This window comes from Stegodyphus dumicola, chromosome 5 (assembly GCF_044657685.1).
Source record: "Stegodyphus dumicola isolate Sdum_Otavi_A_Nest chromosome 5, ASM4465768v1".
Taxonomy (NCBI): Eukaryota; Metazoa; Arthropoda; class Arachnida; order Araneae; family Eresidae; genus Stegodyphus; species Stegodyphus dumicola.
The window spans coordinates 74,769,400-74,788,215 of NC_140772.1; the positions used below are offsets into that span (position 1 = coordinate 74,769,400).

Below are 18,816 nucleotides of genomic sequence, written 5' to 3' on the forward strand. Positions count from 1 at the left end.
GTTTAAAATAACAATATTATACTCACTCCCACCCCTTTTTTTTAAGATTACCATTTACGTCTTGTCCTGGATTACTCTGGAAAAGTCAGGCTATCAACTAAGAATGCTTCTTAAGTTTAATTTTCATTAAAAAATAAGCAAGAGGATAAAGCTCAAATTAATAAAAGGTACGCACTAAGATTAAAAAACTTATCCAGTTCTTTTACAATCCTAAAATTTTTCTGAATAATTTGTCACCCAGCCTTCCGTTTTACAGTTAGAAACAGTACAACAAATAAAGAAGCCATGTAATTACTTAAATAATTACAAATTCCACCTGCTTTTAAAGAATTTAGAACACAGAACTTAAGCAACAAATTATATGCACGTATACATGTTCTCTCAAACCTAAGTTTTAAAACTTTTTTTTAAATTTTTAAAGAAATTAAAACTTAAAAAAACTATCTACTAATGATACATGTATTTCTTGAAAATTTCTGCAAACATTTTTGACTTTTGAAAAAAATGAATAGTGTCCGATTATTCCGAAATGCATAGAGCTCGTTTATAAAACCAATATCTATGACAAGTCTGAATGTCCGTAATTTTAACCATTCCTCAACATTTCGCACGATGCAGAATACAACAATCAAATGTTAAACATACTATAGCAAGAAGAATTTCAAACTATGATTAGCTAATCCAAGACAGTTTATGAAAAGTCAATTCCATAGTTAAAATTGCTTATGACATTTTTTCAGTTACAAAATCTTACTCCTTGCAGAGTAAATAAAAATTAGTACGAAGAAATGAAACGGAAAGCACAAAACATCACCAATAAAATATTAAAAATTAGATTTTAAAGTAAATCTGTTACAAAGATGAAAATTATATAAAACAGCGTCAGTGAAACTCATCCAGACTGTCTGATTTGCCTGATTTTATCCGAAAATATGCTTTCCAGTAAACGTATTATTAAAGTTTTGTGAAAGACATTCCTTCTTTTATAAATTAATAGCACCTTTTTTAATTTTTACCATTTATGGATCTTTAATCTTGGATACTTTTCTATCCAGAATACAACTTTGGATGTAAATAAGAATTCTGGACTGCCCTTCATTAACATCGAATGTCTCACACTCTATCTAAAATATACATCCGAATTCTCATATTGATGACGAAAATAGCATGTGATCAATATATTATTATTATTATTATTATTCAGCCGAGTACAAAACAAAGGAGAGATACAGGTGACAGCAGGGCCGGACGACTTTCAAAGAATAATCGGGTATAGTCCGGAACCTGCTCCATCTAGAACATAACATGTTTACAACATAAAATACCTCTAGCGCTGCATTATCTACACGACAGGAGGGCATTGCATGGCTGCATAACATAACTCAGCATAGACATGGCATGGCATAGCATTCGACGTGACCTAATATAGAATATAGTCATTGCATAGCGACATATTTCCAACATTAAATACACAACGTAATGTAACTTACACGACAAATGGATATAGTATAGCGACATAACTCTATACTATGTCCGCTATACTACGCTGAAGGAGAGATACAATAAAAATTCAATAATTCGGAATCAAATTCGATAAGACCTACAATCTTGCATGCTAACCTCAAAAGAGGCTGTTTTTTAATAACGGCGTAACGAGCAACAATTCCTGCATATTAAAAGAAATCTGCATTGTAGAAGCAATAAATTTTCATATTTCACAATTACTACTTCTAAAAACAGAACTGATTTTATCAAACAGGAGGAGATCGATCTCTAGCCGAAAAAGACTTCATATAATAGCAATGCTATATGTTCAGAATTAAATTATTCATATTCTGTAATTTAGTTTGATTTATTACACACATCTGGATTACTAACTGTTAGTTCTTTTTAAGAATAAATTAAACAGTACTTAAAAAATCTGTTTTTTTTTTTTTTTTTTTTTTTTTTTAAACACTGTTCAGTTTAAGTCTAATTACCAAGCTTATTTTATTTGAAGACTGAAATTTCGATTCTCCTCGAAGGGCGAACGGAGGTTTCTTCCACGTTCTCTTTCAAGAAAGGAATGTTTTCTCTTCCACCGCTTAATAAAAACCTCGCTTAATAAATAGCCTTTTGAGAAAAAAAGACACAAAACTTAAGAAATAAAATAATTTAATAATAAAAAGAAGCATTTTTGATAGTACAGTAAAAAATAATTAATTGACAAAAAAAATTTGAAATTAAGAAAAATTTAATAAAAAAACTAAAAAGAGACTAATATTTAACAAAACGTTAAAACAAGATATTAAAAATAAAAAAAAGAGGTTTAGTATGTATAATCAAAAGCAGAACACTTGTCTAACCTCGAAACAATGTGCTTCTTGATCGGAATGGTAAGGAAGTTTACTACTCCATCGATATCACTAGTTCAAATCCTGAATAAGGCACACGCATGTACAACTATAAGAGTTTCTGCGTTTGAGAGAACCAAAATCCGTCCATCAAAAATCCTCTCAAATGAGCAATGTCAACCTACCATTACTAGCTTTGAATTTTCTAAGGTTTAATGTAAGGTATTTTCTCCCTGCTTTCTGCATGCCTTCGTGGTGCAACGGTTAGCACACTCGCCGCGTATTCGAGAGATCCAGGTTCGATTCCCGGCGACGGCATTGCTAAATTTCATGCCTTCCGTATCAAAATAACTTAATGGCCCTACAAGGTTCGGAATGAATCAAAATCTTAATTCAAGACTGGAAAAGCTAGTTCTTATAAAAGAGGATGGTTTCTGACGTTCAACAATTTGAAAGCAAATGAAAGCTAGAATGAAGGAAAACAAAAATGGAAGAGAACAGTCTTTTACCAAATCAAAGTCATCTTGAAGGAAAGCCTCAAGAGAAACCAGGCGAAAAATGCGAAGTCAAAAATCAGAAAAGTAATAAAATAAAACAGCCTGTTTCTGAACTGAAAAAGACACAAATTAGCGTTTCAAATTTAAGCAATAATCTTAGAAATAACAATCAAGATAGCTTTCATTGGTTTCTTAAGATAATTTTTTAAAGAACAGGTTCAGAAATAGACTCTTATTTATTTACTTCTTTCGTTGCAACAACCCCCTAATGATGATGCAGCGAAAGATGTTAAATTTGATATTCATTCTTGGTCTTGGCACATTTTGTCCTCTTTCGTGTAATTTGCCACTATGCTTCTATTTTGTTGGTTTTACATGTGGTTTATTCCGAATGGAATATGGGAAGAATTTTAAACATATTTTTTATTTATTTAATTATGCTTTAGTATCACCACTTGTTGATGCTATCAGCGTAAGTTTTGAATTGTATTTTACTTTGCATTTATTCATTACATATATATATTTATATAAAGGTAGTAAGTAGTAAAACAGAAAAAAATCTGAGACCTAGTTGGTCAAAAATTGCGCGTTGAGCTGCAAATTTTAAAATAGAATGAAAATAAAAGGATAGGCAAAAAATTCTTATATATAAATAAATATATGTAATATATATACGATAAACATACGTATGGCACAAAAATAGAAGGGAAAATGTGAGATTCTCAACTACCGATGATAAATATATACCAATTCCTTCTAGCAAGCAAAATCAACAGAATGTTAACGCTACGTGTATGACTACAATGTGACATGAGAAGGAAATTTTCGAATGTCTGAAGCACATGCTCACGCAAAGGCGGGTAAATCAAATAAATAAAACACACAGAAACAGATGGCATACAAACATATATACTTATGCGTTGGCATTTAAAAGAAAACATGAGTGAGCAATATGACACTAGACTGTGAAACCTCAGGGCCACATTTTGTAGTCTATATTCAGAAAACAAAAAAGTCTATAATAGCTGCCATGAATATTCCCTCTAATTTTTTCTTAGCATTCTGCGGCCAAAAAATATAGCTGTACCTTGCGTAAATATAAGTGTTAGCTATACTGTTTTAATCATCATGAATATTTCGCATACCGGTGTTCTGTTCCTGTGTGGGCCATTCGCCATAGGCTTATGCAGAGCCTACCGCACCACTGCAACTTATGCAGCACTCACCTTGGCAGGCATCATACCACTTCATATCCAAGCGGAGCTAGAGGCCACATATACTAAAATAATACATCTACAGAAAGACGCAACCTTTGCAGGCACCTTACATAGCCCTGCAAATTACGAACATCCATGTACTCCTCTCCACACGCACCCAGCACACAAGGGACTTGGCATTCACACTATCCTCAAACCGTCACGAAGTCAACCAGAAGGAAACCCTAATATGCACGCGTTCTACACAGATGGCTCGAAAACTGCTGAGGGTGTAGGTAGTGCCTTTATATACTACAGGCAAGGCCATGCTGCACACCATTGGAAAGGGTACCTCAATCCAAATAATAGCATTTTTCAAGCAGAAGTAGTTGCCATAACAGCTGTCATTGAATACGTGGCGCTCAACAACATCACACATGTGCAGCTTTATACAGACAGTATGTCGACACTGCTTGCTCTTGACAAACATAGTCACGCCTCCCCGCTGATCATACGACTGCAGCATATCCTAAAAGATAATCGGCACGCACATGTTGACCTAGTATGGATTAAAGCCCATGCAGGTAACATGGGTAATGAGACAGCGGATGAACTCGCTAAAGAGGCTGCTTCGAACCAAAATGCCAGACCAATATCAGTATCAGCACCACCATCTTTCCTCAAAAGTCAACTGCGAAATGCCGCTATCCAGTGGTGGCAAAGAGAATGGGATCAGGGCGACACGGGAAGGAGAGCGCATAGCTTCTTGCCAAAAGTAACCACGGAGCGCCTTATGGCAATTGCTCCCCTTACCAACTTCATTACTGGTCATGGTCCCTTCCCGGATTACTTCTACCGCCGCACCATCTCAACCACGGATCCTGTGTTTGAGGGGTCACCGAACCATTATATCTTTCAGTGCCCACTCACGGAACAGTTCCACTTCCCGATACCAGCCAATATCTCAGCATTTCACAATTTCCTAGCCAAAAACAGAGCGGCCATAAATAAAATCTGCAAAATAATAACCACCATTGCAGCATATGGCCAGGACCTCTGTCAACCAGAGTAATAGGGCTTACATGCATTACTTGCACTGACATATGCACTCTAATGCTCTACCATCTAATCTCTGACTGCATAGGGAGCAGAAGAAAATTGAACACCATATTTAGGTGTTTAATTTTCTTCTTTTGTTATAACTTATTAAGTGGTTTTTTTTTTTTTTTTTTTTTTTTTTTTACCGTGCTTGTATGTTAATTCAAATGTACTTCAAATGCCAGATGTTAAACAGTTGCCCTTGTATGGCCATGTATCCACACTTATAACTATTAAATAAACCCCAGGGGAGGACGCGGGACATATGCCTGTTAACCTCTGTTAAACTTCAGGCGTCCCCGTCCTCCGTCACCTGTTCCTGTGTGGGCAAGAAACACCTGTGTAACTTCAAAAAAAAAGTTCTGAAGTACTATACATGGTATTAGAGACACCTTTTATTACTTACCATAAATTCTATTAGGTATTATCAATTACATTACTTAAATAAGTCACAAACTAAATATTTAGATAGCAAACAACTGTGTACCGAGGTACGTAATATACGGCATTAAAATACATTTTTTTAATTACAATAGTCCTGGAAATGTTTATAAAAATTATGAACTGAATATTGAATGTTATAAATTAAATTATTAGACCTTAAATACACTTTTAAATTAAATCAATTAAAAAGTATTAAACAATTATATAGAGATATAAATTATTAAAAATTGCACTTATTGCTTTTACTGCTCAGCTAAGTTCATTTGGTACTGAAAGATTTCGTAAATATAATTAGTTCTTGAAAGGTATTTAAAGATATGCCATATCGAAAGGCAACATTATAGAAACTAGTTAGTTATCAGATCGCATGGAAGGCAAATTAAAGATTTATAAAAAAATCTAATATTAGAAAAAAAAATGGTATCCTCTACTTTATAATTAACGTATTTTAGAACTTTTATTATTTTTTACTTGAAAAATGACTGTTAGAAATTTTGTTAATTAATTTAAAATAATCTTTCCTACGAATATTTGTACCCATGTACACGAAAAGTTTTTGAGTTCTTAATGTATCATGTTTCCTTTTCCATGCAAGACTCGTGAATCTAAAGTTAGGAGGAGAAAAAGCTCAGTCTAGACTTAGTTAAAGAGTTATTTTTACTACACACACCACAGCAGGATGGATGGCGTTCAGAACTAAACAGAAGACACGTTTATTTCCCTCACAGTTTTAATACCTTTAAAAAAATTCCTGACAATAAACATGAAGAGGATTTTGCAGAAGCCTGAACTTCATAGAATGATTGAAATAAACAGATAATGTAAATTATATAAAAAATGTTATAAAATGTTATTGCCGGTAATTTAAATAAAACTGCATAGTTATCATGATTATGCAAAACGGCATTGATTGTGCGTAAATGAAACAAGAAACAATTTTAAAATTAAAAGCTTCGAGATTGTTGCAAAATAGTACCTCAGAAAAGCGAATGAACGCTTTTGATTTCTAAATAAATGTTAAAATTTTTGAATGCATTAAACTGAAAATAGAAAATGCATCAGTTTCCTTTGAAGTATATGTTAACTGTATATTCTTTTCACATTAAACTTTTTCTTTACATAAAATTCTGAGCTTAAAAATTATACGAGTAAATCGAGTCATTAAAATGATATGACACAATATCAATAATATAGCAATCTACATATCAATATAACAATATAGCAATCTATAAAATAAAAACACTTCTAACATTCTGTTAAACTGTTATTAGCTTTCAAAGACAGGACTTGATTTTCTGACGTGAATCAGTTATATTTTCATTATTTCCAGCCTAACTGCTCTCCACTCATTTTGCATTCAATTTCAACTTTTGTTTTATAAAGTATTTTAATTTTGAATTTTATATTTCATTTCATGTCACATATGTTCGACTATATTTAAATATGGCCTCTGATGAAGTATTTTGAATATTTCAAGAATACTCGATAGATCTAGAGCCGCACATTCCCAGCAGGATGCTCGGGATCATCGTTCAAATTTGAAATTATTTTGAGTTTTGCACTGATGATTTCAAATATCAACTTAAAATATTATTGTGTTTGTAATGATTTATTATACTATCAGTAAACTTATGACTGTAGTTTAAAAAGGCTACATACTCTCTTATTAACTCCTTTATCGCCATTTCTACTGCTGGAACTGACTACAGTTTTTGAAATTCTTCTTTGGTTCTTTTTCGAGCTAAAACAGCCGAAAGTTGTTAAATTAGTTCTTTATCTACCAAATAAAACACAACTTTACTTCAGTATTCAGAATTCTTTTGAGATTTCTGGTCTTCATTGACGCACATTTTTAACTGATATCCCGCCATTACATCTAGCATACCAGATTACAATTTTAATAATCTCTCAATTGTAAAATACTCTTACACGATTTGATTAGCTTGCTTCATGTTCATGAACATCCTGCCATCAATTATTTTAGAACATATTGAGCTACACTTCAAAGAACGTCAACAATGATCTAATAAATCTTTAATTTCGAATTCTGTCATGTTTTGTTAAATACTTTATTGCATCAGAGATTGATTAACTGTTTATATGAATCATTTAAATAACTTTTCAAACGTACTTCGCTTTCTTTTATCACAAATTAAAAAGAAATTTAAGCACTACTACTCATGTATGTTCTCCCAAAGAAGTCATGATAATAATATATTCAAAACATGGAATAAAAGAACTTTCAGCGATGAGTTCACGGAGAAAGATTTTTCAAATATTACTTATCACGTTTCGATGCAAAATAATGGAGTACACATACTATTTAAATCCAGATAAATTTATATGCAATTTGAATAGCATCCTAAGATTTTCGTAACATAACTTTTGTTCAGTATTTACTTTAAAATATGACTCGTTTACTTCAAAGAGAACAACATTTTATGACTTAATGAAATTCAAAGTTTTGGCATTATTTGTGAAATCTAGAAAGTCTAATCACTTCTGTGAGGTATTCTCAATAATTCTGTCACGGACACATATACGTGATGGAACTTAAAAAGGCCGATCATTTATGTGTGTGTACAGAAGGGTTATTAGAACAAAATGCTCGTTTGTACCAGGTGAGAAAAATCCACAGAGTGTATTCTAAATCACAAGGATGCGATGGTTACATTTTAAAAATTCACTTGAGGAAAGAAAGATATTTTAAAATTATTCTAAGAAAATGATAAAGAACACAAAGTGAATAAAAGTCATGCCTTGAAATAAATTATTATACTTAATTTACTGCATTAAATTTTAATGTACATATACGCCATTTTTTTTTTTTTTTTTAATTTCATTTTCCGATCTTAATTCTCCAGCAAGTTGATTTGGTATGGTTTAGTCAGTCTCAGAAAGCACTCAAGTTTCTAACTTCAGAAATAAAAATTAAAACTAAGGAAGTCAAACGACAACAAAATCATCAACTATCCATTACATCATCCAAGACATTAGATTTAAAAAAATGATTATAATCCTGGTTTTGTGCTAAGCCTTTACTATAAAAGAGGGTAAATGATTTTAAGCAGCATTAATAATACTAGTAGAATAAGTAGAATTTTTTCGACGTCAGGAAACTGAAGAAATCCGCAATGCCCTCGCCGGGATTCGAACTTCGGACTCCTTAACACGGGTCCAGCGTACTTCCACGAGTCGTACACTACTAAGGCATGTGGAAAGGAGGGAGAATATATCTAATATACTCCCCTTTTTAAAGGGCGATTAGAGATTAAGAGACCCAATCACCAAATCCTACTGTTAACGAATTATCGTCCACCATCTTTCAGTTCGGACGCCACTCTAGAACTCTGTAGAATTCTACTAGAATACGTATCTTTTATCTTCTGTAGATATCCAAGTGATGCGGTTTTTATATTTTCATGTATACGATGTCGTTGGTTTCCGACATAAATTTTCCTCTTGCCAAAATTCTAAACTACAAAATTCAAATTTCATGGATCAAAGGGCATAGTGGCCATTTTGATAACGATCAGGCAGATGAATTAACGAAAAAAACAGCTCTTAATCACGATGGTAATGAAATCACTCTTCCATGGCCTCGCTCAAACTTCCAAATAAAACAACTTGCTTCAAAAGCCTTGGAAAGATTTGTGGAATAATGTTTTACGGGGATGAAGCACACGTAACTTAATCCCCAATGTAAGCTTCGCATCTATTTACACGAATCCTTCATTAAATTACTATATAACAGGACACGGACCACTCCCCACATATTTCTGCGCAAGAAATATGGCGAACTCCGATATCTGCATATATGGGGAACATGGAACTCCAGATCATTACATTTTCTCATGCCCCTTAACTGAGGACATTCATATAAAATCCCTACAAACTGATCTCCTGGCATTCCAAACATAAACATCAGTATCCGAAGTTTCAAAAAATTATGCAACGACTCTCTTCCTACGGCCTAGATCTTTGTCATGTATAAGTTCTCATACTACACAAATTTTGTGAACTTTTACTTCCTGCGAATATGTACAAAATGACTCCACTTGTGAACCGTATAAACTGTAAACTCCATGGACACTTAACTCTTTGTATTATTATTACAATTCATTATAGCATTGGGTTCCCAATATTTATTATAGTTATCTCATTATGTTTATCTGCATACTAATTATATTTATCAGCTATTTTGTTACACCAAAACAGATGTTCAATTTAATTTGAGATTTTCAATTTGTATTGAGGCTATAAAGTAAAATCATTATTTTTAATAAATACTGGATGCGGAGCATACGGTGGGATTGCACGATGTACCATTATAGATTTTTTTTAAAGAATTAGCATAGGAAGGCATTACCAGCTGACCCATGCTACATCACTGGTATCCCCCCCCACTTTTACCTGTACCTGTATACGATGTTAATATCCATCAATTACTAAACACGGTTTTCCAATTCTGATTGATAGCAGTTAAACAAGATCCGTCGAATTCCTGAGTTTTTAAAATAAAAAATCTGATGTGGACGCCACATAACTTCCTTGTACGGCCCATTATACACACTTTTTGCTGTACTTCGTTTAAACTCGTCCCCTCAAATTTCATTAGAAATATATTTCTCATTCAATTAGTTCAGTTCTCCCTTCGCGGCCCTTATGCAAAAATGCATAAAAACTTAAAAGAGCTTCATCAAAAATTGTTTAAGAAAAAAGAGAGAGAGAAACAGTAACACTGAATACAGTTTAACAAAAATCAATTTGTGCGATTAAAATTTAGAGTTTCTATGCCAAAGCAAGCAAACAATTAGGTCAACAGAGGCCAATTTTTGGTGCCCTAAAATTTTGTTAGCTTTTGTCCCTAATGGATAAAAGAATACTAAAAAGATACTGAAGTTGTTTCACAGACTTAATACACTATACTCTACACTTCTACGAATTTCACATATAAGCAAAATCTGCCTCGTTATGTTTAGCTCCACTTACACTTTTAAATTGTTGATAATTCTATAATTGTTGCATGCACATTAGGCATAAAAACCTTAGCTCGAACATAACAATAACATAATTCAATCCCTTTAAAGGCAGAAAAAAATGTATATGTCACCATTATATATATATATATATATATATTAAAAAAGAAAAAAAAAAAAAAAAAAAAGAGTTCACCAAGGGTAGATAGATATGTACCCAAACCAAGGTAGATAAAACCCAAACCAAGGTGTAGGTACATTATCTCTCTCACACACACACACACGTTTGGTAAAGCCGATTGCAGTAAAAAAGGGAGGTGCACAATTAGATGATATAATAGTCTCATGCAAAAACCCTCATTTTTTAAAATTTATAAGAAGGGGAAGGGGGCGATCTACAAGGTCATAATTATCCACTTCGCCCACGAAATTTGGGTTGTCTACTGGAACTACGTATGCTGGAACCACATACAACAAAAATCGACCCACGTCCTTGGCTTCCGACTAGCAATCTGCCTCCACTAAAACCGTTCCAGGCGTTAATGGAAACAAATACAAAATACCATTAAAGTAAACTTAAATGGAACAAACGAAATATTAGATTTGTCAAGTGGCTCTAACCGTGAAAGTAAAACTTCAATGGACTTCAAAATCGTTCTTTTGGATTCATCTATACGTCATATTAATACCTAACAATAGCATGACTGCAATAAAAATCTGTTTCAGTTTTCAACGTCTTATCTATCTGAATCAATTTCTAAAATATAAATACAAGTCGATGAGATTTTTCTAATCTATCAACAATAAGACTAATTCTGCGGAGTACACCAAAGACATATTATGCGTTAATTACATGAACGCTTATTTATTATTAGCATTCTAAATCTAATTCATTGTACTGCGATAATATCGATATTCACATGAGTTAAAAAAGTTAAATGACTAGTCTAGAACATCGCCCCTGTCTGGCTTTCAGATGAGTACAATGCAGCCCAGACTTTCGATTTACGGTCTCTGCTAATAATTAAGATTCTTATTCGTGCTGTTTTTTCTCCAGAATGGCTCATTTTTTTAATGAAATGTACGAGTGTTCCAAATTTATTCAATATTTAGGGTATTTCAAAAAATAAACTGCAGAAAATGCAATCCACTTTGATTTTTGTACAACGATTTTATGCTTTTCGTGATTACATCCATTAATTATTGCTAACCAATTTTCTATTACAAACTTGTTAATATTTAAAGCTGTGCTTATTATTATTATTATTATTCCTTCATACACTTGTTGGCTGTACCGTTCAGCATATGGTTGTGTCTTTCTGGACGCAGAGGCCATATGAAAAATTTTCTCGCAACAGACGCTTAGATGGTACCCTATGTTCCATAAAAAGTATAACCAAAATATTAAAAAATCTAAGTTAAATTAGACATGCATAATTTAAACATTAGTTTAATGTTGCTTTTCACGATAGATATTAAGAGCAATACCAATGGGAAGAGAGAGAACAGTATCCCGAATTTACAAGTTAATGTAAAGAAAAATTATTTTTTATGGTAATTTATTTTTCTTCGTTAGGCCCAATGCTGAGTTAATGTCAGATAGGGTACTGTTTTTGCTGAAATAATTAATGAATGTCTACTCCACATCTGACGTAACGCACGCAGAATTCTAGAAAAATATAAATCGAAACGAATATTCGTTTTTGCGTTTTTTCACCATTGAAAACAGTTACCGAATTCTTACTACCCGATAAGATTACGCATTTTAATGTTTAAACATTCATGTGGTAAATTTCTGCATATAAGGTATCATATCACTTTTGTTATTGAAAAATTAACATATGGCAGAGTTTTTATGGCTACTGGAGGAATCATCACATACCTGGTTGGCAATGCTTCTTGTGGTAGTTAAAATAGTCATCCATATTTATGAACGCATTTTTTTACTCCTCTCATTTCTAAGAATTATATTTTAAGAGTTCAACTTTTGATTTTAAATTTCGGACAACAGGTGTTCTTCAAGGTATACTGTAACGATTATATTTATTCTAAACGGAACTTCCTGTATTCTATTTAATCCAAAAGCAAGCGGCGTTCACAAACACATATGTACATTTTAATTACATAATTAATAGAATTCATATTCTCTCTCTATATATATTCTACCCTTTTCTATAGGAAAACTTCTCGTGGTATTTGTATGTATGGTAACCCTATTGGGAGATTATCTGAGATACCGCAAATAGCACGATAAATTTCATGCTGATGCCAGCAAAAACTGAAAACCAAAGTTAGCCAAGATACACCAAGCAAGAGATCTTCGCCGATTAGTACCATATCGTCAACGGCTGTTGAAACAAGGCTCGTACATTTCGAGCAGGTGAAGTTCCCTTTTATTTTTGACAAAATTACGTGAAAATCTAACTTTGCTTTCATCGAATATTAGTGGCAGAAAGAGTTTCCCATTCCTCTCTTCATTTTCTCTCTATAGCACGCGTCTTCTCAGTCACATCAAAGTTTTTTAATCTACATTAATATTGTTGTTATAAATTAAATCTTAAAGACTGGCCTCATATATATATATATATATATATATATATATATATATATATAAATCAAAAAGTCAAAACTCGTCCTCCTTAAAATTTGGAACTATTCTAGCTAATATATATATATATATAAGAACTGCTGAAATATGTATTTTGATTACGAGATGCCGTCATTAACCGCTGAGCAAAGTATATATTGAAAGTTGCGCTGGACAGACATGCTAATCGTCGAGCATCTGTACCTGTTTACTAATAGTCGAGCAGGTAAACAGTTAGCTAGGCCAGCACATCTTTCCACCCCAATTTTGAGGGAGAAGACTCCGAAGGGTGGTCCAAGGATCTCCTGCCCCTTTCTTTTACCATCAACCCCTTAAGAGGACTTTCTGAGATAACTGATTTCTGGTATTAATAATGTACACAAATCATGCTGAGAAAAGACTGTCAAAGTTCAACACCTGATGCTTCCAAAAGTCTAAATGTATGAACAAATGTCCTTTCTATGGCGGAAGGTGTAATAAGCAAGTCTTTGGAGATCCCGTCCATCAGCATTGCATAGACAAATTTAAAAAAAATTAAATAAATATATTTTAGTAATATATAGAGATGAATAAGCATTAGATATGACAAATATCCAGTCCGAGTCCTTGGATATGTATAAGAACGTTTCTGATTTGGCCCTAAGGTGTCTGTGCGACATGAATGCAGTTGAAGTCATGTGCGTAAAGTAATGTTATACGTTTCGTTGTAGAATCCTGTACCATATATTTATGTGTTCATTTATTCTAACAATGGTGACCCGTACGTGATGAGAACACGCACTTTCACCCAACTGGGGGTACATGCACGTCCATGCTTCACGGCGCCACGTCTCACAATGCAACAACGGGACCAACTAGACACGTCCATGCACGCAACGTTCAAACACATAAAGCACACGGCTCAGAATCTCCTCTCATATATCGCATTAAAAAAAGGGGGCGGGGAAATCAAGCGATCCAGAGTAATCAGACGCTCGCACGACGAAACAGTTCATACATCCGTAAGCATCGCATGAATGCTTTATTTGCGATAGCGTAGGTTATTTTAATTGCCACGTAACAGATCCATTATTGAACCCCAAGGTCGCTGAATCCTTTATTATGCGTTGAGCATAAAGCCCAACAGAACTTTACATATTTAGTGCAAGTTTTCCCCCTTATTTCTTAATTGTTTGGTTCTTTATTTTTGTCTACCATACTCGTATGCTCTGCTTTCATGTAGTCACAAATAAATTAATTAATTCTGTCTTAAATATATGAAATTTATAAACTATCCTAAAACGGTTCAAGCGACAGAATGCCATTCCTCTATTTTATTTGGAAATACAACCTTAAATCTTCCAAATTGTGAAAACATTCTGATATACAAAGTATAACGTATAAGTGATGCTAAGCGAAACACTTAACAAAGCAGGTTTATCTAAAACAGAGACAGTTAAATTACAGTATTATCATCAAGCACTAGTAATCCTATATCTAACTTTCCTATCACAAAATTTAAATTTTAATTCATTACATAAACATTTTGTTCGAAAAACCTAAACATCTGCCAGCTCTCTATAGAAGTTTTTTTGTAGTAATCCTAATATCTTACCTCCTAATAATCTCTACCAACAGTAAGTATTACACCAAGGTGATCAGATGTCCCGATTTTTAACACTTTGTCCCGCGTCGCGCGGCTTTTTAAAAAAGTCCCGATTTTTAGGAAGAATCCAAGACAAGCTAGGCAATATATTAAAACAAGAACTTAATTGGAATGTGCAAAAATCATTCGATCATATTACTCAAAATTTCCCATATAGTAATATTTCTGAAAATGATCTTTTTAATTAGACATCATTATTAAAAAAATAAATTGATAAGGAAAGGGTTAAATCTTGCACATCAGCGAAAATCACAACAGAAAACAAATGGTTAGAAATATTTCATCATTTTGAAACAAAATACAATAATGCACTAAAAACTGTGGAATATCCCAGGAACTAATGCTGTGACTGAGAATTTAACAAATTCTTGTGAAAAATTTTATAACCTTTCAATTAACGGCAGCAATCTACTAAACAAAATTCACTCAGACAAGAAATATGAAAAGAATAAAAATAATACTATACATAATTTCTTTTAATGTATTTGTATATTGTACTTGTGTTGAAATCTTAAAAATATATTACAATACTATTTTTCGTTCTATGAAAATTTGTGTTGCTCTGTATAGACCAAATGTTTAATCACCCCCCCCGGATCAATATGTGTCCCGCTTTACCAATGTTAAAAATCTGGTCACTTTATATTACACCCATTGTTAATATAAAGAGAGAGAGAGAGGCGAGGTATTCAACTTGTTTGGCGCAGAAAATTTCTTGCTGAAGACATATAATCAAAAATTAATCAAAAATTAATATCAATCTACGGTTAGGTCCAGTCTAATTTTTCAAATGGCATACTTCTCTTACACATTTTAAGGGATGACTAGCCTTTAAAGGAAGAAACAACACTGAAACACAAACATCCTTTAATACGGCTGTAAGTTACAATAACAACTCAACTGCAGCCAGAAATGACACTTTTACGAATCCAGATATCTGGACTTTATCACTGGAAACAACTTTAACTGCATATATTATAATACACAGATAAGATTAATACTTACGGAAATAACGGTAACTGAACACCAGAGTATCTGCGGAAGTAAATAACGATGACATGAATGTTTAGTGAGGCACTGAACCGCGACCTTTCGAAAATGAAATTAAAAAAGAAATGTCTGACATGCTTCTAAGACAAACCAATAATAAACCTACCTACCAAATGAACATTTATTACAAGCATAATGAAAATAATGGCATTTTGCATTTTATATTTTCGATCTTTCTTTCAAAAAAAAAGTTTCAGTTAAAAAAAAAAATTGAAACCACACACATTTTTTTGACATAATTATTTACCAAGATTACATTTTTATAAGTCTGATGACACAATACAAAAAAAAATGAAATGAAGTTTTATTTATGTACGTCATAAAATTATATACGCAATCTTGTTTTTTATTAAATATACTAAATTTAATAAAATAATTTTTATGTTTACGTAAAACAAAACATACTTCCCTGCAACTAAAACTGATGTTTATGTTGATGATAAAATTATATGCTGTTGCGATTTATCTCACTTGTCTGAAAGTAGAACACGCCCACGAAATTCATCATGGCAGGGAATGGAAGATTGCGCCTGTCGTTGGCAATCAGCCTTGAGCACCATACAGGTCACAGTACGACTTCACTCAGTTCTACCCCCAATTCTGATGGAGAGCATATTTCGAGAGGAATTTCGGCTCGCCGCATATCAGAGTGCCCTCATGCCGCACGGACACTATATACATTTACAAACATCCATGCCTGGGCCCGGGCCCTTCGGTACCGCAGCAGGCTCTACTATACCGTCTTGGCAACTGTAAAGTTATATAAAATTGCCAAAATATTTTTTTAACTAAATGCAAATGTATGGTGAAAATGACTGATGCAGAACAGAAGACGACAGTAAGACTTACACCTCATAATCGCGCATATTAAATTATGCAAAATATTTTTCAATTAATGATTCATTTCTGAATAAAATAAAGAATCTGAATCTACATTTGGATCATCGTATGTAAAGTAGGTAAACATTAAAACCAGCAATTTGCCTATAGTGGCTGATTGGCTATTGGAAAGCTGCAGAAAACTAGCAGTTCGTCTGGAGTTTGGTTTCCGGCGAATGGGTTGGCTACAGTGAGGTTTTCGTGCACGTGTTTTGTTTTATCCGATTAACCAACAAATCAAAATCAAAATAACGGCTTTAAACCAACGTCATGCAGATGCATCTCAAGATTCTCAAACCAAATGAGAGAAATCGAAGGATAAATAGAGCTCAAAAAGTAGGAATTGTAGAGGTTAAGAGTAGGAGGAAAGAGATGGCGAATAACTCGTGGCGTCAATATGAGCTGGCATAAGCAATAAAAAAAGGTATTTACATCCTCACTGTTCCTGGTCCGATTAGGCACAACTATATCATTCATAACTCCATTAAAAGTCACTTAATTTATCATTAAAGCCTTCGCTTCAATTTCAAAAAACTGTGAAGCACTTATATACATACTTTAATTTGAATTAATAACAAAGAATTAAAAGTACTTTTCTGTTACTGGTACCGGATTCAGAAATGTATGTATGTATGCGTTCATATACATATACACGTGCGTACATACATAAATTTCTGAATCCGGTCCCGATAACAGAAGGAGTACCAATTAAAATGAATCATTTTTTTCAATAAAAAAAAAGTATGACTTCATTGAGCTCACGTTTCTTTTCTTACCAATGCATTCAGTTTCAGTAAATTACAATGGGCATCACATGTCCTTTGCTAAGTATTAAAAGCACTTCACCCAATTAATGATTCATTACGTCATTTCAAACAACATTTGAGGGTGACGCACTCACAGCAATAATACTGTTTTCGGATTAATTTTCTTTTGATTATAGAAGAACACAAAAGGATGTCTGCTTAGAGGATTGCTTCCATAGAAGGTTTTCCAAGAGGAAATCAATTTTACACATTACGCATGATGAAAAGGAAGCATCATCGAAAAATTGAGAACAAACAATGCTTCGCGACTTTAGATACTTGGTTTTTTTTTGAGCGTTTAGAAGATGCACCGTTATTTATATTTCTACATTCATTATAATATTTCCAACAAATGAATTGTGTTAATTTCAAATTTACCAATAATCTTGATTTAATGTTATTTTAGATTAATTAATATCATTAAATATATCAATATTTAACAATATATAACAATCATTAACATTTATTTTAAATTAATTAGAATTATTAAATATATCTGATCGTTTCAAGATGATATTTCAAATAGTGTCACTTATTTAACTTGTACACGACGTACTAGCTAAATAACAATAACATGCACATATTCTGGATTTAAAGAATTGCTATTTTAACTGAATAAAAGAATAACATCAGAAAAGTTTAAATTTTTTTTATTTAAAAAATTTCAGATTAAAAAAATTAAGTAAATTTTAAAAAAATGCTACCTGAATATCCAAAATACTATGGTATTTTTTAAGAGATGCAAGGAGGGAGAAATGACTCAGTGCCTTCTGAGTTACAAGTTTAAATATTTATGTAAAATCGACCCGGAGCTAGCCCAAATATCAAACTTTCCAGACATCATCAATGATCAACAGAGAGAAATCAATTTTTGATGATACGAGAGAAATGACTCGCGAATGTATAGAAAAAGATCAGTAAAAAAAACCACTCACATCCTTGCTCACTATTCTGCGATACTAGGGAAGACGTATCATTAGGTGGGGGCACTAAAACAATGTTGCCGTTTTTTTCCCAAAACCTTCGCCCTTGTAATATAGCGTCCATCATCTTCGTTTGGGAAATCACATCACAACATCAAGTGGAATGTCAGTCGCGATAAAAACACTATGATAATCCACAGCGGTATATTCCAATGGAAACAACACAACACCCAAGAAATGATGATGGCGGACAGTACAGGAACTACTGCGGGAGCTGACAACAGTTGCTCATGCGCGATCTGAAGTCATCCCTCCCATGCTGCCTTTCGGGATGAGGATGAGAATTCGCGCTAGGGGGCTGATCAAAAAATGAATGGGA

The 18,816-nt window shown here is 33.1% G+C and overlaps 1 protein-coding gene across 2 annotated transcripts in view; it reads right to left on the reverse strand.

Moving 5' to 3' along the window:
* LOC118205271 (uncharacterized) overlaps positions 1–18,816 on the reverse strand; it is a 180,407-nt gene that overhangs the window by 69,384 nt on the left and 92,207 nt on the right. Inside the window, exon 1 of one of the 2 annotated variants that reach the window (XM_035377572.2) lies at positions 18,450–18,711. The exons of the other annotated variant lie outside the window; for it this stretch is intronic. Coding sequence (XP_035233463.1) covers positions 18,450–18,564 — 115 coding nt within the window. The 5' untranslated portion in view covers positions 18,565–18,711. Of the gene's footprint in view, positions 1–18,449; positions 18,712–18,816 lie in introns of those variants that run through there. 2 annotated transcript variants of the gene reach the window in all.